We start from the raw sequence: 19,847 nt of genomic DNA, 5'->3' as shown, positions 1-19,847 counted from the left end.
CTTACCAGGGACCACTCCATGAAAAACAGTGTTGGAAGTCTTGAGGTTTTTATCAGTCAACCCCATGCGACGGAAAGTCTCATAATAAAGGATATTGATGCTATTGCTTTCATCCATGAGCACCTTAGTGAACTTGTATCCACCAACCTGAGGTGCCACCACCAAGGCCAAGTGACCCGGATTGTCAAACCGGGGAGGATGATCTTCCCTACTCCACAGAATAGGTTGCTCAGGCCATCTCAAATAACGAGGAACTGTCGGCTCAACAGCGTTCACAGCCCTCTTATGAAGCTTCTGATCCTGTTTGCACAAACTGGTGGTAAACACATAATATTGTCCACTATTCAGCTGCTTCGGATTACTCTGATATCCACCTTGTTGTTGTTGTTGACCTCCCTGGCAAGATTGCTGATTATAACCACCTTGATTACCTTGAGAGCCCTGAAAATTGGAATTTGAACCGCCGCTCGGGCCATGAAAGCCGCTGCCACCTGAGCCGCCGCTCGGCCCATGATTACCATCGAACATGTTGGAATTCTTGAAAGCTTTCATGATCGTACAGTCCTTCCATAAGTGAGTGGTCGGCTTCTGCGGAGTACCATGCCTTGGACAGGGCTCATTCAGTAACTGCTCAAGCGTGCCGAACCAAGGAGGTGGTCTCCCCTTACGTCGTTGATTGTTGTCCTGCACATTGGTGTTAGCCACAAACTCCAAGCTACTGTCAGCCTTACATTTATTATTACCTCCTTGATTTGTCGGGTTATACTAGGGACCCTTGGCGTTGTCGTTCTTCTTTCCCTTCCCTGTCTTCTCATCGTCAGAATCAGGATCCTTGGTACTATCAGAGTCGGCGTATTTGACTAGAGCCGCCATCAGCTGGCACATGTCATTACAATCGCGCTTGAGCCGCCCCAGCTTCATCTTCAGAGGCGTAAAACGGCAATTTTTCTCCAACATTAAGACTGCAGAGCCAGCATCCATCTAATGTATTATGGCTTTCACCCGGCGCACCCAATGGATCGTGGACTCACCCTCTTCTTGCTTGCAATTAGTCAAATCCACAATTGACATAGGCTGCTTGCATGTATCTTTGAAGTTCTGAATGAACCGGGCTTTTAACTTTGCCCATGAACCGATGGAATTAGGCGGCAGCCCCTTCAACCAAGTGTGGGTCGTCCCATCCAACATCATGGTGAAGTACTTGGCCATCGCAGCGTCACTGACTTCCAGTAGCTCCATAGCCATCTCATAGCTTTCAATCCACGCCCCAGGCTGTAAGTCGGCCGTGTAATTATGCACCTTTCGAGGCCCCTTAAAATCCTTGGGAAAATGCTCGTTCCGCAGAGCCGGCACCAGATAAGGGACACCTCCGGTCCTAGTGGTCATGCCTGCCTCAATGGAAGTCGTCGGATAAACCGGAAAAGACCGGTAAGCTGCCCGCTAAGCCGCCCGCTCAGCCTCTTACGTATTCTGTCCTGATCAACCAAGTTAAGAGCTCCATCATGCGTCGGGTCATGCCCGCATGGCTGGTCACGGCGCTGGGCGTTGCTTGAAACGGCCGCTAAATCCATGTGCCTGCTATAACTCGGGTCCAGCTTGGACGAGGGGTCGAATGAATCATGTCTCGGCTATACGAGTACGCCTCCTGCTGCACCAAAGTCGTCTGAAGAAGCTCTCTGACCCTTCGAGTTTCAATTGCCGTCGGAGAGTCGCCCTCCATCGAGAGAGTCGCCAATCGTGCCGCCGCAGCAATCATGTTCTCCAAAGGGTTAGAATAATGACCCGGTGGTGTTGGTACATACTGAGATGGAGCAATATTCATCCGGGGAGGTTCCGTCATATGTGGCTGAACCGGCATTCCAACCCCGGGTGTTGCAACCCAGTCTATCTCCGGCGGGTTACTGGGCCCTGCATCGAGTGTACGGAAGAGGTTTCGAGGATCATAAACCGGAGGCAGACGGGATTGAGTCTTCTGGTACCTCCTCCTTATGACCTCATTCGACGCGTTCTGATCCCACGTGAGCTGGAAAGCCTGCGGCTGAATCCGCTGAGCCTGGGCATCCAGAGCCGCCTGCTCTGCGGTCATCCTGACATCCTCTGCCGCCAGGTCTTCCGTAGCCTGCACTATATCATGCTTTAACTGCGCCACTTCCGCATCATGTTGAGCTTGATCCGCCTGGTTGACCACGGCGGTTAATAGACTTGTCATCTTATCCGTGAGATACATCAGCACCTGAGCCGGCAGACGCACAGGGCCTCCTACCCCGGCATCCACTGACCCGGAGGTTATCACTGCCGCAGTCGTAGAGTTTTGAACGGGTTGCGTGCCAGCCATGAAGATCCCAACTCTGCTCGGTGGCTCAAGGAGGTCCGGAATACTGATGCCATCGGAAGAGCCCCCAAGCCCGTTGTCTTGCAATTGATATAACGAATCCCTCTCACCCATGGACGACTCACCATCAGAATAGATGGACGTCTCACCGATGGACACAAATCCTTCAGAAAGTCCCCCTCCGTGGATGCATCCCATGAAGGCACGCTTCATGGCAGGCTGAGCCCGGGCGGGTCTCGCACGCTGAGCCGTCTCGACGAGGTCAGTGTAGATGTCCGGCTCAGGGCCCGGCTCGCCGATCTTGCCGATGAAGACGTGGATTCCGCCGAAGGTGACCCGGTACCTGTACTCAATTGAGCCGGCGTCGGGGCCCCAGCCTGCATCGTCGATGTAGAGCTTGCCGCAACGACTCTTGGTCAACCAGACCACAGCGTATCCCTTGAGCCCTTTGAAGCTGCCCTTCAAGAACTCAAATCCATCGTGCGCTAGCCCCACGGTGGGCGCCAACTGTCGTGGAATTGTCACGTCAGATGTCCTAGTGAAAGGACTTAGTTGTGGAGCCATCGCAAGTAGGAAGCTTAAAGGGGTTAATCGGGACAAAGGACACGGGGTTTATACTGGTTCGGCCCCTTATGGTGAAGGTAAAAGCCTACGATCCAGTTTTGAGTGGGATTGCTTATGTCTCGATTACCAGGGAGCGAAATCGCTTGACCTAGCTCTCGGTCTGATGTCACTTGCCCTGAACCGCCGTCGGGTCGTCCCTTTATATACATAGGTCAACGCCAGCGGCTCACAGAGTCCCGGCCGGCTCATAAACAGTGCCCGGCTCGGTCTCTAACTATTCTTGCCTTACAATACAAGTTATGTACACATGGCGGTTTATCTCTACGGGCCTTAAGTCGCCTTTGGGCTTTGGGCCCTTAACTGAACCACCATCTTCAAGCTTGTCTTGGGCTTCAAGAGTCTTTATAGGTATAACCCGGCCCCTCCTGGGCGGGTCATACCTAATAGTTATATCCTCAACAGTGACTGTAATTTGAGGATTATGTATATTCATTAAAAGTTAATGCTTTAATCTGGTACTTTATCAAAGGAGTATCTTAGATAGCCTTAATTTCCATTAGGATCCTGCACAAATGGGAGGGTGGGACAAAAGACATGGTGTAAGTTCCTATTGAAAACACGTATAACTATATATAGAATACATTCCTACATTGATGTGATGAATTTGAGCTGGCATGTTGTTGCCTATGTTTATACTATCAACACCCTATTATCCATTCTCATGCCTACTGATCATTTTTGCTCTTTCTAAGAAACTTTTTACTTGGCAATTGCTGAGTATTGTTGCTTTTGTTACTATTCTGCAATCCAACTACAATCACTTCATCCCATTTGCTACTAACGAATTCCCCCGAGCAAGTATTTACTTACATGTGTGGTCGAGTTGACAACTCAGTTGCTAAAGCTTATAAATATTCTTTGTCTCCCTTGTGTCGAATCAATAAATTTGGGTTGTCATACTTCCCATCGCAGATTGTTGCGATCCCTTGCACTTGCGGGTTATCGTAGACCAGTGATGAGAGTGAAGTCCCCATAGTACTCTTCCATGGACATGTCTTCTTGTTATCGAGTGTTGCAAATTCTGCAACAAGGAAAAAGAAACTGCACCACCAAGGTGAAGGTGGCGCTGCTCAAAGTACTTCCATATCTCTTTAGCTGAAGTGTGATGCTCAAGACTCATTTGGGGTGACGGATCAACGCCCAGAACTAAGATTCTCATCACTTAATAGTCGATCTTTTGCCAAGACTTCCTAGTTGCATCGTCATTCAAATTAAGCGGGTCATCTGTCAAGTGAGAGCCAAAACCAGCCAACAAGATAGTCTAGGCTAAAATGCACATTCCCTGTTATTTGAACCATCAAACTTAATTTATATGGTCATACTCCCAAAATCGTTCCTTGCCATGGTTGTTAGGAGAAAGCAATGTTTTATTTCCTTGACTGGGCAGCAACAACCTATCCAGCAGATATGAACAGAGAAAGTAGCAGCCTAGATTGACTTACTGAGCGGACAAGTTGGAAAGCACCCAATCAGACAACAGTTGTAAACAACAACAAACAAGAGCAACATCACAACACTAGGCTCACTGCTGGAAAACAGAGGAGCAACACAAGTTGGTTAGCTGCTGGAAAGCAGATGAGAGGATCTTGCTATTGGAGATCAAATGAAGTGCCAAGAACGTGTTGGAGAGTAGGGGGGTTCTCGAGAGCAAGTGAGAGCGCATCAGATGCAGGAAACGAGGACACATCGAGGATCTTGCTGGATAGCAACTCCTACATGTTGATGGCTAAAATGGGATGGGACGGCGATGTGGATGTTGCTGGAATAGATGGTTTCATCTGAATCACCTCTCCACTGCTGGTAGAATAGGAATTAGAGTTGGCTCCGCTACCATTTTTCGTAACGTGTAAGAAAGAAAGGAGTCAAACCATTTTCTATATTGAGAGTGAGAGGGATACACATGATTACATGGGCCTAGGCCTTACTCAACTATGACTACGGGCTTGTACAAGAGGCACACGCATATACACTTAACATAGCTATACCAATTGGTATAGACTATGATGATGAACTTGCTTGGCATGCTGATACAAAAGGTTTGTTTTCAATAAAAACATCAAACCATGTCTATGTGGAGGAAGGAAAGAGGAGAAGCCAAAGAGGGATAGTTGGATCGTCAAGGTAGAAGCAGAACATGAAGTAAATTGGAGAACAATATGGATAATATGATACCCAAATCATTTAAAGGACTTCATATAGAGATTAGGCCACAATTCCTTGGCATTGAGCGATTATTTTGAGAAATAGAGGAGCTCAAGCAGAGAAGGATTAACCGTTCTGTAAGCAAACCCTTAAAGGTAGGGGGCACTTCTTTCTCAAATGTAAAAGAGTGGCTCACATATGGGAAATGCTATGAATGGAAAACATAGGAAGGAATCTGGTAACGGAACAATGTGTTGCAAAATTTATAAATAAAGTTCCAAAGCTAGAAAAATAACAAAACAATAAGGTTAATTATAGTACTCTTGTGGTAGTGGTGGAATGAAAGGAATAAAATCAGAGAGGGAGGTAAAGTACGAAGTAATGATGTTATATACTATTACTAAACAGACTAATGAATGCTACCATGCTTTCTTGAAGGAAAATGAGCTCAAGAAAACATGTCAAGAACAGTGGAAACCACCTCGACACAGAACGCTGGAGATGAACATTGATGGGACCTTTCATGTTCAAACGAATAGTGGTGGCTATGGTGCTATAATCCAATGATCATAAGGGGTCAATTCAGGCGTGTCAAGGTTGGAGAATCTAATAAATCCTATTCACCCTGAAATATTGGCTGCTACACGTGGTGCCTAGCTGCCATGTCAAGATGAATCATTGGTATCTTCTTTGAAAGTGACTCCATGTTATTAGGACATGGCGTAGAGCAAAAGGATCGAGATCGATCAGGTGTCTGCATGGCGCTAGGGGAGCTGAAAGAGTTCCTGAACCAAAACTTTGATTGGTTTGTTTTTAGCTTTGCAAGTAGGAATTGTAACGGAGTAGCCCATGTATTAGCAAGTATGGGACATTCCATGACTATGTGAGGTGTTAAGCGTAGAACATGTAACCCTTGATGTACGAGTGTTCATGGTGAGCCAGTCAGCTTCGTCCACAGAGTAATGCAATCGAATGCATTCTTTCAAAAAAAAAAAAGCAAGTTCTCAAGGTTTAATAAGCCAAGGAAGTTTGGTGCACTAACCACATGAAGCATTTGGATACACAACAACTCGATCATCACTTATGTTCATGCATTTGCTAGTTTTCATGCTCATGCATCCCATGTATATATTATTCGTGTTTGCAGTAAAATAATATGAGCTCACATAAATCCAAGGCACAATCTCTTTACCCGAACTTTTCGCACATCGACACTCCGACAATGCTTTGGTAGAGAAGAAGAACAATACACATGTGTTGCCTTTAACTAAACTCTTCTGAAGAGCCTACGTGAGTCACCCACCCTGGAATTCCAAGATTGTTAGGAATCTCCTCGGGCTTGTAATGCGAGGACAGAAAAATTGCGCCCCTGTGTCGAGGATGACCCAAAGCATGAGAATAATAAAGTCTTCAATTCACCGTGCCAAAACACGGATGGCTCCCTGGTGTCGATAACGAGGGACACCGGAACAGGATAACTCCACCTCACACAATTATGAAACAATTAAATAACAACACATCACACAATTAGCTACACAAGGCATGATGAAATATACTAAAAGTTTAAGTAGTTGAGATGAGATCAGACTAACATAGTGTGGATAGCAGTAAATGCTACAAGTACGGGGTTATACGGGGTTTTACAGGTTGGCTAGAAAATAATGCGACGTGAAACTTTGTGATGAGATTTCAATTGCGAAAGCGGCCCCCACCCTCTGAAATTCTGAGGGAGGGGGGAGCAATGTTTAGAGTATAATTGGCTTGATGCCAACATTCAGCAAAATTTGTCAAAATTAAAGGTTGCCAAAATTTAACAATTGTTTGTGAGATTGACAAAAAAAATTCAACCAATTACTAGCCAACATTTGACATTTGCCAAATATTAGCATTGCCAACTTTTGGCATCGAACCAATTATGTTTACTTTTTTTTGAGACAATAATTATGTTTACTAGTTTGTTGGAAGATTCCTGCAGGTGCCTGTACGATTCCTGCATTTTCGGTGTGGAAGCGGCTCGCGCGCGGGCCTGTGCAGGAAGAGAATACCGGAAACTCGGTAGTGTGGGCTGGGCAGAGGATACGGCCCGCAAGCCCGCCCAAAGCCCGGACCTGCCGCGCCTTGAAATACATCGCCTTTGGCGCCCAACGCAACCGCCTCAACCAACAGCTTTCCTCGCCGGCGTCCCCAACAAACCAAGAACCCCTCGCCCTCTCTCCACCGCGCAACGCCCACCGCCTCAGCTCTCCGGCGCCGGCGACCGATGGACCAGTTCCACGACGGGCACCACGTGCGGCTGCGGAACCTCGTGCAGCGCACCTACCTCCACGCCGCCGACGACGGGGTGGGCGTCACGCTCCACGAGCGCCGCGCATCCATGAACGCGGCGTGGGCGGTGCACATCTACCACGGCGGAGACGGCGATGGCGATGGCGACGGCCATCGCCTGCTCCTCCACAGCGCCGCCTACGGCCGCTACCTTGCCGCCGGGGCCAGGCCGGCACGGCTCGGCCACAGAGGCCTTCGCGCGGAGCTGAGCGACTACGACCTTCCGGAGGTGGAGGCCATCATGTGGCGGGCCGTCGGGTCGGGCTTCGACTTCGAGGACGACGTCGTCCTGCTCCGCCACGTCGGGGGCCGCTACCTCCGCGCCAACGGCAAGTACCTCCCCTGGAACTCCTCCGGCGTCAGCGTCGACGACGACGACGACGCCAGCCCCATGATGTACTGGGTCGTCGAGCCCATCCCCTTCAGAGAGGCGGGCATGCCTGCCATTCCTGGCCCGCTTCCGGTGAGCTCGCCGTGACCCGCTTCTTGAATTGCTTTCGGCGATTGCGATTGTGTTATGAGTAGCTAGTTTCTTTCAGCTTCTTGCCAAATTTGTGCTTCCTGAGTGAGTGAGATGGTTAATGGTTCAACTGCAGACTCGCCCAAGATGCCTCTCCGCCATATTCGGTTCTCCCGGACGGCGGATCCTGTTCGTGGGGGCGCTCGAGAACGGGTTCTACCCCGAGGAGGTCGACGGCTGGCGCCTGTTCTTGTTCAAGGAGAGGTCCGTGTTCCGCCTGAGGGACGACCTGGCGTTCCGCGTCGCTGCCGGCGTGGACGACCCGAACATCGTCATGTGCGTCCGAGCGGGCCGCTACGGGAGGCTGACCCCTCTCGTCGTCGACCTGCCCCATGGCAGCTACGGCGAGACCCTCGAGATTGTCGTCTTCCTGGCCGGGACCCCTGGTGAGAGCCTCTCTCCATGCCCCTACATATCTCCTAAAACCGGTAATCTTTTGGGGTTTATTTCAGCTTACTGAAGCAGTTACAATCTGACAAACAGGTTACTGAAACTGTTGTAGTCTGAAAAACAGTTATTGAAATCGTTTGTTTTTTAGATTCATTTACTGAAACTGCTGTTTTAGTCTGAAAAACAGTTAACTGAAACTGTTAGGTGTCTGCAACTGCTGTAATCTTGTACTCCCTCCGTAAACTAATATAAGAGTGTTTAGATCACTAAAATAGTGATCTAAATGCTCTTATATTAGTTTACAGAGGGAGTAGATAAGTAAAAGATGGTTTTGAATTGAAACCGCAAATCAGTTGATTCATCTCTTTTCAGCCTTAGCAGAGAAGATGGTGATGATATCCATTTGATTTGGCCCATTTTACTTGTCTTGAATAACTTGTGAACAAAATTCAGGTTCCAACAGTGGTAAATCAAATCTTGTTTCTGCACGATACATTCTGTTAGAACATGGGTGTAATCCTGTAGAAGAGTTAAAGTAGTTGGATGGAAAGAGTAGGTGCCATGTGGATTTATCAAAGCTAGTTGGACATTTCTCTTCTTGATTCAGAATTTCAGATAACTCCGTTCGTTCATTCCATATGTTTGCCGCTAGTAGAAATTATGGAAGCTCAAAGGCCAAATCAATTTCGGTCATCTCATTTCACCTTTGCAGAGAAGATACTAATTTCTAACCTGTGAATAAAATTCAGGTAGCACCTTACAATCATTAGTTCCTTGCACATTACATTGTTTCAGGTTTTTTCTTCTTGATCTTGTTATTGATTATTGGTCTGCCACCTAACTCGCTCATAATTTCTGCTAATTCAGCCTACGATGCACTGCGATACCCGGATGCCGATGCATAGTAGAGGAAGATCAGAGCGGGAGTCCTGACAGTTCACTTGTTCACAAGTTTCGCTGCCTCGGATATGATGGCGTCAACTTTTGCCTATAGATGGATAGATACAGATTCAGAAAACTCAGCAGCTCTAGAACTACTGAAATCGTTGCGACCAATGGCTGAACAATTTTGTAGTGATGCTGGAATGTAGTAGCTCTTCTGACATTCATCGTGTGATGTGATTGCCACGGCTTTGTAGACAAAGCGTTTCACTGCAGGGTACTTGCAATGTGTTGATGGTCCTGCAATTTTTTTGGATCATGCATTTCACATACTGGAAAATACATTAGTTTTTGCAAAGCTGATGGTCCTTCATTCCTTTTAGAAATGCAGAATGCAGTGGGTTCTTCCTGTGAGCTCTTTATCATGTTTGTCGTTCTGCTGTTTTGTGTGTTTTTAGAATCCTTAACTCCTTGCATTAAAGCATACCCCTCCATAACTTAATATAAGACATTTTTTGCACTATCATTGTGTCAAAAAACATCTTATATATTACTCCCTCCGTTCCCAAATATTTGTCTTTCTAGACATTTCAAATGGACACAACATACGAATGTATGTAGACATATTTTAGAGTGTAGATTCACTCATTTTGCTCCGTACGTAGTCACTTGTTGAAATCTCTAGAAAGACAAATATTTTGAAACGGAGGGAGTAAGTTAGAGGGAGGTGTACATTACAACGGCTGTCATTTTACAGAACGAAGCCATGCCATGCTAACACGGTGAGGCGATAAGCGCTTTTCATACACAGGCTTGGGAGACCAAAACAAATTGTTGATGGTGTAGTTTGTCAGGACACAGACCATGTTTGAGTACCTGAATCCTTGCGAAATCTGTCGAACACCGTGTTAGGAACAGTAATTTCATAGAAATCAGATTGGCCTGGCTTTTCACAAAATCAATTATGAACCCATAAACAAATGGGTAAACACTGTCACAAAATCAATTTTGAACCCATAAACAAATGGGTAAACGCTGTCTTATCATCTGAGGCGAATAAGACTTGGTTTCGAAAGAGTAGCAGTGATGCTTAATTTTCGTGCCCGGCACGACTGCATTGTACCACAGGCAGTAATGAGGCCCCAACATTTCTTTCAGGATTTTGTATCAAGTGACACATCACCAAAGCACAGTCCTGGGATTTCAACAATTGCAGGCTCATTACTTCAGTTTGCTGCTCCACAACAGCATACACCTTTTCTGCTAGGCAAAATGAAAAAGAAAAAAAATGCCATGAACTGCTTATATATGGCCATAACTGACACACAGTATTTTTTTTCTCACCAGGTTTATCGTACTCATAAGCAGCAACAGTTGGCGACAAACGTGTTGCCTAGATTCTACTGAGTTAGTAGTAAGGTTCATGAACACTGCACCCCAAACATGGCAACTTGGGGGTAAATGATATCTCAACGAAATGAAGTGTGTGTCACCATAACATCCAGAAAATATGTGTTTTTAGTACAACTTGATATGTCCGGTGGTACAGCTCCAGCCAATATACAACATTCCACAACCAAAATGCAAAGACTACCTCTCGGCAGTATATGTCCAGGAGCAAAGACTAGCAAAGAAGGCATCTGCAGGTAGTCTTCTAGCACAAGCATTGTTAATAAACTTATAAGCAAAAACAGAAAAGTTTGCGGGTTGAAAAAGTTAGTGAATTTTGGAAAAAAAAATCAAGGATTTGACGAAAGTTAATTGATTTTGGAAAAAAAATGTTCACTTATTTGAAATAAGTTTGAAAAATAATCGTGGATTGAAAAAAGTTCATCGATTTCGAAATACGAAAAAAATGAATTTGGAAAAAGTTCGTTGATTTTGTAAAAATACTAATTTGAAAAAATTCATCGATTTTGAAAAAAAAACACGAAATTGAATTTTTTTTGTGGATTTTCAAAACAAAGTTCACAAATTTTAAAAAAATATATATTTTTTAAAAATTTAAAAGGAAAAAAATAAATAAATAACGAACAAAATAGGTCCAGAAAAAACCTAAAAAAAGGAAACAGATCTCTCCGGCTGATAACCTTGGATAGGACGGCCCATGCACAATGCCTTCAGGCGCCAGTTAACAAAATACGCGTTAACTGGCGCAGAGGAGCCGAATAGGAATTGGCATGATTTTGTGGCCGTGGTGCTACCGCTTGCATCACCACGCTATATGGATCTAGCCAGGCGAGCGCAAGTAGAGACAGCGACAACACATGTCTATTTTTCTGTTCTTTTCTAGTTCTTATATTTATTTTTGGTTTAATTTGAAATTAATGTATACAAAAAATTTTGTGAATACAAATATGTTCACGAATTCAAAAAAAACTTTAGTAAATTAAAAATATGTTTGTAAATTCAAAAAATATTCATGAATTCAGAAAAAAGATAGCTGACTCAAAAAATGGCCGCAGATTCAGAAAAATGATCGTGAAAATTAAAAAATGGCCAGTGAATATCGAAAATGTTCATGCATTCAAAAAAATCACATATTTCAAACAGTTTTTGAAGATTAAAAAAGGTTTGAGGTTTTGAAAAAAGTTCATGATTTTTTTAAACAAAAATCTTAAAAAAGATCACAAGTTTGAAAAATATTCACCAGTTCCAAAAAATTCATGAATTTGAAAAGAAAAGCAATTAAATAGAAACTGCAACATAACCGAAAAATTAGGAAAACCAACAGAAATAAGGGCTCTGAAGTTTCCCGATCCTTTCTAAAATCTCTCGGAAGGAACGCTCGGTGGCGCATGATGGGCCGGCCCGGCGTGCGTAGGCGATGGCTCGCTTGTGCTTGTAGAGGGCAGCACGTAGCATTTGTGGCACATAGGCAATTTGTGCGTCATATTGACTTCCGTCGCCATAATAGTCGTTCATATGACACTCGTGGTCTAAAAAGTCGTTCTAGGAGCATCGTCATACAACCCTTGACCTGCATTATGTGTAGAAGACGCTCCAAATAAAGCTCATGAGCCTTCATATTTAACGTTGTGACACTAATATGTAGCGGCCTTCATCTGCAATCGTTCGCACGAAAAGGAAAGTTTTGGTCTAACATCTTCCTTACGTGTAGCCTAGTCAATGGAGTTGTCGTACGACTGTCGCTTTCACTTCATCGGCCCCTCCGCTTTTCCAATTAATAGCAGTCGTCGTGTTACACACATGTATCCCCCTTCGTGTGCGCAATCCGTCCCCATTTGCCGTCGGAGCGTGCCGATTCACAGGTATATAAACCTTCATCACTCTCCTTCCCCCGGCACCAACTAGCCTCCTATCTCCCCTCATCCCCGTCGCTACCAGCCTGCCACATTCACCTCATCGCCCAACTTCGTCAACTATGACCCCACCTCAATCTCCCCCTTCCCCATCATCGTCACACTCGCCCTTATTAACCATGACGGGGCTACGCCCTTGTCACGGGCCTTTCGCTGGTGAGACCGAAGAGGACCGCGTCAAGAGAGAGTTATGTGGAGAGGGAGTGGGACTACTCCCACTGAGTCGAGGAGGACGGTCATGGTAAGGCTGAATCAGCCGTCGACTGCGGGCGCCTCCCCGCCATCCTCAACTAGCTCGACTCATACGACCGCCTGGACAGAAGTGGATCTGCCTTAAAAATGGTGGCATTATCCCGCATAGGCTTTTGTCGACCGCCTGGGGATCAATATCATGTGGAAATCTTCTAGAATTGCTCTACGATAATTGCAACATGTCACATGCGTATGTACCAAACGATGCGCAAGCCTACAACATGTCAAACATGGAGTGTGGAAGGGGGCTCCTTCATGGAAGGTGGCCGAACTCATCACATATACTTTTTCAACACGGAGAAGAACTGTCTTTCACAACAAGTCCGTTCCAACCAGCCCCCCTCCAGCCTCGACGCGCCTGTCTGTCATCATACGGCACAGAAACAGAACCCCCAACCACGACCGGCGACCGCGCACCGCCCGGCCCAGATCCCCGCCCGCCGGCAGCGACCATGGCGACGGCCAAGGCCGCCGGCGACGAGCCGGCCCTCGGCATCCCGTACAACCCGGCGCAGGCCCAGGGCAGCTACTACTACCCGCCGGACCCCTACGCGGCGGGGCGGGTGCCGCCGAACGCGATCTACGCCGGCGCGCCCAAGGGGGTGCCCCTGCAGCACACCATGTTCCGCGACACGCCCGCCCCCTTCCACTGCCAGTCCTGCGGCGACGCCGCCGTCACCTCCGTCCGGTCAGGAACCAACCCCTAATCTCCCCTCTTTCCCCTTCCCCCCCTTTTTTTGCTTCTCCTCCCTTGTAATCTCGCGCCGTTATCTGGGGCAATACACGGCCTCTATGAGGTTTAGGCGCGATTTGAGGATGAGATCCTAGTGAATTGTGGATTGATCGGACAGAATTTAGTTTTAGCCATGGGCATATTCCTTGGTGCGTCCCGAGGGCTAGCTTGATTCCAGTGAAAGAGTGGATAATGGTGTTGTTCTAATGATAGATAGGGGTGATAGTTAGAGATGATGGCTATGTCCAAGTCTAGTGCGTCGTAGAGGTAGTTCCTATGATCTCTGGACTGTCAATTGGGAGGAGCTTGATCCTTGAGGTGCTCTTCATGCTGTTATATTCATAATAATCTGGCTCCTTGTTCATCTTGTCGTGCGGGGCAGCCTTGGTTGGAAAGAGGAATTGTTGCTGCGTTGATTGTTAATAGTCAAACTCTTCAAAGTTGTTTAGTGGGACAAAATTGCGGAAAGAAAGCCCGGAGGAAGAGTGGCCTTGAGTTTCTCGCCCCTTTGCCTTAGGATTCGTTAATTCTATTTCTCATAAGGATTGATACTTATTTTGAAGTTGAGTTACAGAATATCTTAACTATTAAAGTGGAGTTTCATTCTGGTCGCATTACTCTTATGATTCTGACTTCCATTTGAGTAATATTTAGCTTAGATGGATTCAAGTTTAATTTGGTGAACAAAATTATGTGTGAAGATATATTCTGATGACCATCAAAGGTCAGCTGTCAAGGGTGCCACGCAATCATCAACCTTCTATGCCATCTTGTGCTCCTTTTATCACTAGAACGTATGAATGATTTCTGACTGCTAAAAGTCAAAAGACCCGACTCTAACATAGAAACATTATAATTATCTCCAGTTTTAGCGGGGAACGGGATAAGATCATAAGAGATGCTGGCTAGTGATATTGTTAGGGATACATGAAACAGTTTGAACTCTGTATAGATCATGCCCAATCACACTTCTTATACCATTCCAAACAGAACATCTGAAATAGAACCAAGCAGCAAGCGGAATCTCTAACTTGTAGCTTCTGATTTCCAATTCTAGTTGGACACACCATCATTCCAATTCTAGTTGTGTTCTTTATTTTTTAAATATTATTTAGCCCTTCAAACCAAGCTCATAGCTCAAGACTATATTATCTTTATCCAAAGGTGATCCCAAGTTCGGCTTTGACTTTGAATTGATGTTGAACCCTGCTTGGTGAGACCAATGATTTCCTGAAATAGCATTAGCCTCAAGACATATACCATGACATCTAATGTATGTATTTATATTATTTGTTGTCTTGTATTCTGCAGGTTTGTTATTTTTTAGAAATGCTAGTAGCAGATATGTTGGAAAGACGTTTTTATTAGTTAGCAAGCCAAACCTTAATCTAGCATTTCTCTGTTATGCAAAGACCTTCCAAGTAATACATTACCTGTAGCCTGATAGCATCTGATTATTCTATTCACATTTCCTAGTGTTATTTATCTCAATTCTGTAACACCTTTTGGGGATGCCATTAGTTCGTTCTCTAGGGATTTTGGTTGACTGGCAAACTTAAATGAGCATTATCCTGTGTTATGAAGTCCGGCTTAGTACTATTTTCTGGTAGTATCTTGTATTTCTGTCCACACATTACGAGGGGCTACTTTCATTATCTTTGTGGAAAAACAATATTTTGTTATTGTTCAGTTTGGCTTGTCTATCCTATTTGTATATTTGATTGCTAATAAGCAGTCTTGTAGTTTTGCGTGTGGTTGAATAGATAGGCGAGGGAGACGTGAATGCAATATTCCTTGTAGTACTTGTCGTGATAGTGAAATGTAATTGGAAATCATGGATGCTAAGCCTTCTTTGTTACACATTGAACAGGTCGAAGCCGAGTGTCGCATCAGTTGTGGCTTGCATGATGCCGTTCTTTCTGGGCGTGTGCTTCCTGTGCCCCTCCATGGACTGCCTCTGGCACAAACAGCATTACTGCCCCAGCTGTGGAGAAATGGTTTGGCATCATATCCCTGCCCTCCTATATCTTGCTTTCTTGTGCTTCTAATTCTATGTGTAATCCTTTTTTTCCCTCTGATGAACTGTGCAGGTGGCTGAGTTCAAGAAGGACGATCCGTGCATCGTCGTCGACCCAACCAGCTGGACCGAGCCAAGCTTTGCCGTGCCTGCTTAGAGCGCTCACATGAACTGCCTGATATGAGTATATGATATAGTTTCCAACCGTGTGTTGTTCTTGTGTGATCTGTACATAAATAAAATGGCTACTTTGTCATTATATCATGTAGCATGTTGTTTCTTAGTTTGTGTCCACCGTCTGCTGGGTAATGCTTTGTAATGAGTGGCCTACATTGACAATTTACTGCAGAAATACCACGAGTGTGACCAGGCCGGATTAGCTATTCTTGCAATGGGACATTTGATGATATTTTGGGGATTGATTAGCTTGTGCTCACATATGTTTGGTTCATAGCTATATGTATATTTTTTCTTCTAAGTTGTGGCAAGACAAAAAGAAAGTGGTGAACATACTGATCATTGCAACTGTGGCAAGATTTGGCAAAAATATGTGCATATATATAATAAAACTGGGACCGATTTTATTTGCTTCATAGCTAAGGAAGTGACGGGAATTTAGCAATGTGTGGATACGAACCAAACATGCCTGAATTTAGCAATGTGTTAGAGCAATGAACCAAACATGACTGAATACGGGACCCCTCTATCATTAATCCTTCCGCAAGTCCAGAGCATCTTGAACATGTTTTTTCAACCTTTTTGAAGCACTGATTTTGTTTCTTTATTTAGAGCACCATGAGTGTCAAATTTTTTTGGAATTTCTGCATGCTGTCAGAACATTCAAACATTTTGCCGGGCAAACCATCTTTTTTTTTTTGCTATTCTGAAACATTACTGTTCGCCCGGGCGCATGTGAGGTCGGAAACATAATTGAATATCCCGGGGTCTGCTGTTCTTTCCTCTAAAAAGAATCATGAAACATTAAATGGCAGTGGGTCAGCTTGAAGAAACAGTTAGATCATCAAACACTGGACCTGTAGGAATGAAAGCTACGTTGAATGATAGAGGGGTCCGGTGTGGCATGTCTCTTTATTTCCAAAGACAACGTATTTTGTTCCTCGAGCACATATACACGAAATAGTATAAAATCCAAAAAAGTAAAAGAATTCATAATATCTGATGTTTTTTAGAACAAACATGGTTGGATGTGTTGCTCACGTGCAAATTTTCGTGATGAAAAAACAATTGGCCAGCTCCGTATAAAAAATAAAACCAATACTCCAAAAAGGTTATTTCCAAAAGCATTTTGAGGGAGCGGATTCTTAGATCGGATGGCATCCGGGAGCTGTTAGATCTGCTGGACCTATGCGCAAATTTTGACAGCTCGTAAGCTTTTTTGCAAATGTTGCAGAGTCATTGAGAGCCATCAGATCTAAGAATCTGACGGCCCAGAAGGTTGTATCACGGTAGCACCTAAAGCTTGGTAGCACTAGATATTTTCCCACATTTTGAAGCACTGATTTTGTTTTAATTGTATCCAGGCTAGCACGAGTGCGGTTCATTCATCACTCATGGAAATCCACACGTAGGTAAACACTAAGCAATGTCAATTGCAAAAATATTCCCCCCTTGTTGTGTTTCGGATTTTACTTTCTGAATACCGATGGAAGTGAAGGAGACGAACATTGAAGAGAACAAATAGAGGGGCAAAAGAAGAACTACTTGTCTGCAAAGAGAAAACAAAAAAGCAAAGCAAAGAAAGACGCACTCCATTGCCTTTCAAAAGAGAGAGAGAAATGTGAACTAAGCATAACTTAAATGATTAGGGAACCTTCTCGGATTCAAGTTGTAGATATAGTTGCTTGCATATTTTCTGGATTTATTTGTGCTCACTCTCTCGAGGTGCTCATATAGGGCGTGTTTGGTTGTCGTAGTCTACAATAGCTGCATTGCATAGCCTTCTCAACTCAGTCTGGCTATGCAAATGCAACCTCAAATGCACCATCTGCAAGTTGTTTGGTTGCCTGCATGCCCTCTTGCCTGCATGGGCTGAACCACACTGCCTGGTGTTTGGTTGCCTGCATGTTAATGGACAAACCCAAGGCATGGTGTTTGGTTGTATGCAACGTCTGGTGTGTGGTAAGCTCTTTGCCTAGTTGGTGAGGTTACCAGCACACTTCTGCACAACCATGTAACACACATCATAAGCAGAGCAGAGCATAAACAGACCATCAACTACTTAACAACATAGTTCAGATAACATAATACCACACATCATAATGATAGTTCAAACAGTTCAACGCATAAACCATAAAGCAGACTCGATAGTACTTAGGAAGGAGGTGCCCCGGCCCTAGTCCCTAACGGCGAAGGCTTCGTCGTGCTTCCTGCAATTGTTGACCACCTCAATGCCATCGTCGTCGAAGATGATGACCTTGGGGGTGTCGGGAGGCAGGAGCTTGAACGTCACCATGTAGCCAATCTTGATCTGATGAACGGCGGTGAAGGTGGCCCAACCATGATCCAGGGTCACACTACCATTCATCAGCTTCACCATCACCCTCCAGGAGCAGCCGGTGTTGTTCCTCAGCTTGAACTCCGTCGGCACCGCGACGAAGTGCTTGGTGAAGTCCAGGGGGATGCACTCAAGCTTCGGTGCAAGGATGACCTTGCAAAATTGAGTTGGGCCACCCTACTCATGGTGGTGCTTGTAGTTGCGGCGCTTGCTGCTGGGGGGGGGGGGGCTCCTCCATGCGCTCGTCGTCGCCAACCGTTGGCGTCTTCGGTCCTTCCTCAGCGGTGGGTGGCAGCACCACCTCGGGCATTGGATGAACCGCCTCCTTGCCCTTCTCGCCAATAGCCGGAAGCACCTCCGTGCCCATCTGATTGCTCTCCTTGATTTGCACACAATTCATGGAGTCAAGCACAACACAGAGTTCATGGCTTATTGAAGAGCGTGTAGTTAAAACGGCATGATTGTCATTCTTCCTCCTCTCCACCGCGCCTATATTTACTCACCCTAACCACCACCACTTACCCACCCCTCTCTTCTCTCACTATCAACCTTCCTCCTCTCCATCGCCATGAGCTCCAGCTCCAACGCCAACCCCTTCCCTTAGGGTATTGGCTGGAGGGCCTTCTTCCTCGGGTGGTCGGCTGGTGACCGCATCAAGTTCGAGAACACCATGGAGATGTGCTCGAACTTTGGCTCCATGCCTGACATGCAGAAGGAATCTGATGCAGTGCTCATGAGGGCCACTGCACAAGAGTTGAAGACGCCGATTCCTAACCCAACGAAGGGCGCGATGGCAGTCGACGACATTCGCTGGGCCATGAATCAGGCCGTCTCTGACGCCGCTAAACAGAGGAAGAGGTGGTCCAAGTACAAGAAGTACTTGGCTCCTAATTACCGCCGCGCCGCAGTGTACTGCGAGACGGCAAACGTGCCACCGACGATCATCGGTGGGGAGCCTAAGGAGGAGGAAGAACCAGTGCAGATGCTAGTGAGGGCGCCGGAGCCAGGCCGTCGTACCTGGCAGATTGACCTCGACTCCGGCGAGGACGACGACGACCCGCCACCCCGCACGGCGATGGACAAGAAGATGAAGGCCAGCCACTCGACCTGCCGCTCCGCACGCCTCAACGGCCGCCGTGGTTAGCCAGTGTCTGTTGTGTACCCCCAATCCCCTTCTACTCCATCCGCATCTACCTCTATTCCGATCTTGCAACTAGTACGAATTGCCATGCTTATCTACCTCTATTCCCCATTCCCCTCTCCGTCGTGGATCGAATCTACCACCGGATCGAACGCGAAAAAGTAGTGCATGACGAACAGAAAAGTGCTTACCGCCATTTGCCGCGGGGCGGGTGATGATCAGCTCACCGGTGATGGAATCCGGTGGTCTTCTTGCTCTCCTCCGATCTGCTGCCGCCGGTGAGAGTTGGGAGAGTGGGGGAGAGTGGGGAGAGGGAGCGGTGAGGCTAATAACTGCCGGCGCTTCGGGAAGCAACGCAGCTTCTCGAGCGTGGCCACGCGCGTGCAGCCGCCGCCGCCCACGTGCACCGCTCGGGCCTGGCTGTGAAGAAACTGCCGATTCGAGCGTTCTCAGGGAGCCAGGCCTAGGAATGCTTTAAACATCATACCATGCAGGCCCAACAGTATATGCAGCCAATCAAACAGCCCGTTTTCTTCCCGCGCGGACCTGGTTGGGTCTCATGCAGGCAACCAAACACGCCATAGGGTGTGGAGTGTGTGTGGGCTTTAAAGGTGGGTCTGCGTCCGTGTTTCATAAGGGATAAACAAGACT

The 19,847-nt window shown here is 46.2% G+C and overlaps 2 protein-coding genes across 2 annotated transcripts; both read left to right on the top strand.

Moving 5' to 3' along the window:
* Positions 1 to 7,358: 7,358 nt before the first annotated feature.
* On the top strand, positions 7,359 to 9,238 carry LOC119367147. Its single transcript, XM_037632748.1, has 3 exons — positions 7,359 to 7,886; positions 8,020 to 8,329; positions 9,201 to 9,238. Exons 1-3 carry the CDS (start codon positions 7,359 to 7,361, stop codon positions 9,236 to 9,238), a joined length of 876 nt encoding a protein of 291 aa, XP_037488645.1.
* A 3,782-nt stretch (positions 9,239 to 13,020) lies between these two features.
* Positions 13,021 to 15,976, top strand: LOC119360478 (GSH-induced LITAF domain protein-like). The gene is made up of 3 exons (XM_037626104.1): positions 13,021 to 13,478; positions 15,394 to 15,520; positions 15,614 to 15,976. The coding sequence occupies exons 1-3, from the start codon at positions 13,021 to 13,023 to the stop codon at positions 15,695 to 15,697; spliced, it is 669 nt and encodes a 222-aa protein (XP_037482001.1). The 3' UTR covers positions 15,698 to 15,976.
* Positions 15,977 to 19,847: the final 3,871 nt, after the last annotated feature.

The sequence above is a fragment of the Triticum dicoccoides genome, chromosome 2B (assembly GCF_002162155.2).
Source record: "Triticum dicoccoides isolate Atlit2015 ecotype Zavitan chromosome 2B, WEW_v2.0, whole genome shotgun sequence".
Taxonomy (NCBI): Eukaryota; Viridiplantae; Streptophyta; class Magnoliopsida; order Poales; family Poaceae; genus Triticum; species Triticum dicoccoides.
Note: the sequence above shows the minus strand (reverse complement) of the source record. Positions and strands in the feature narration are given on the sequence as shown.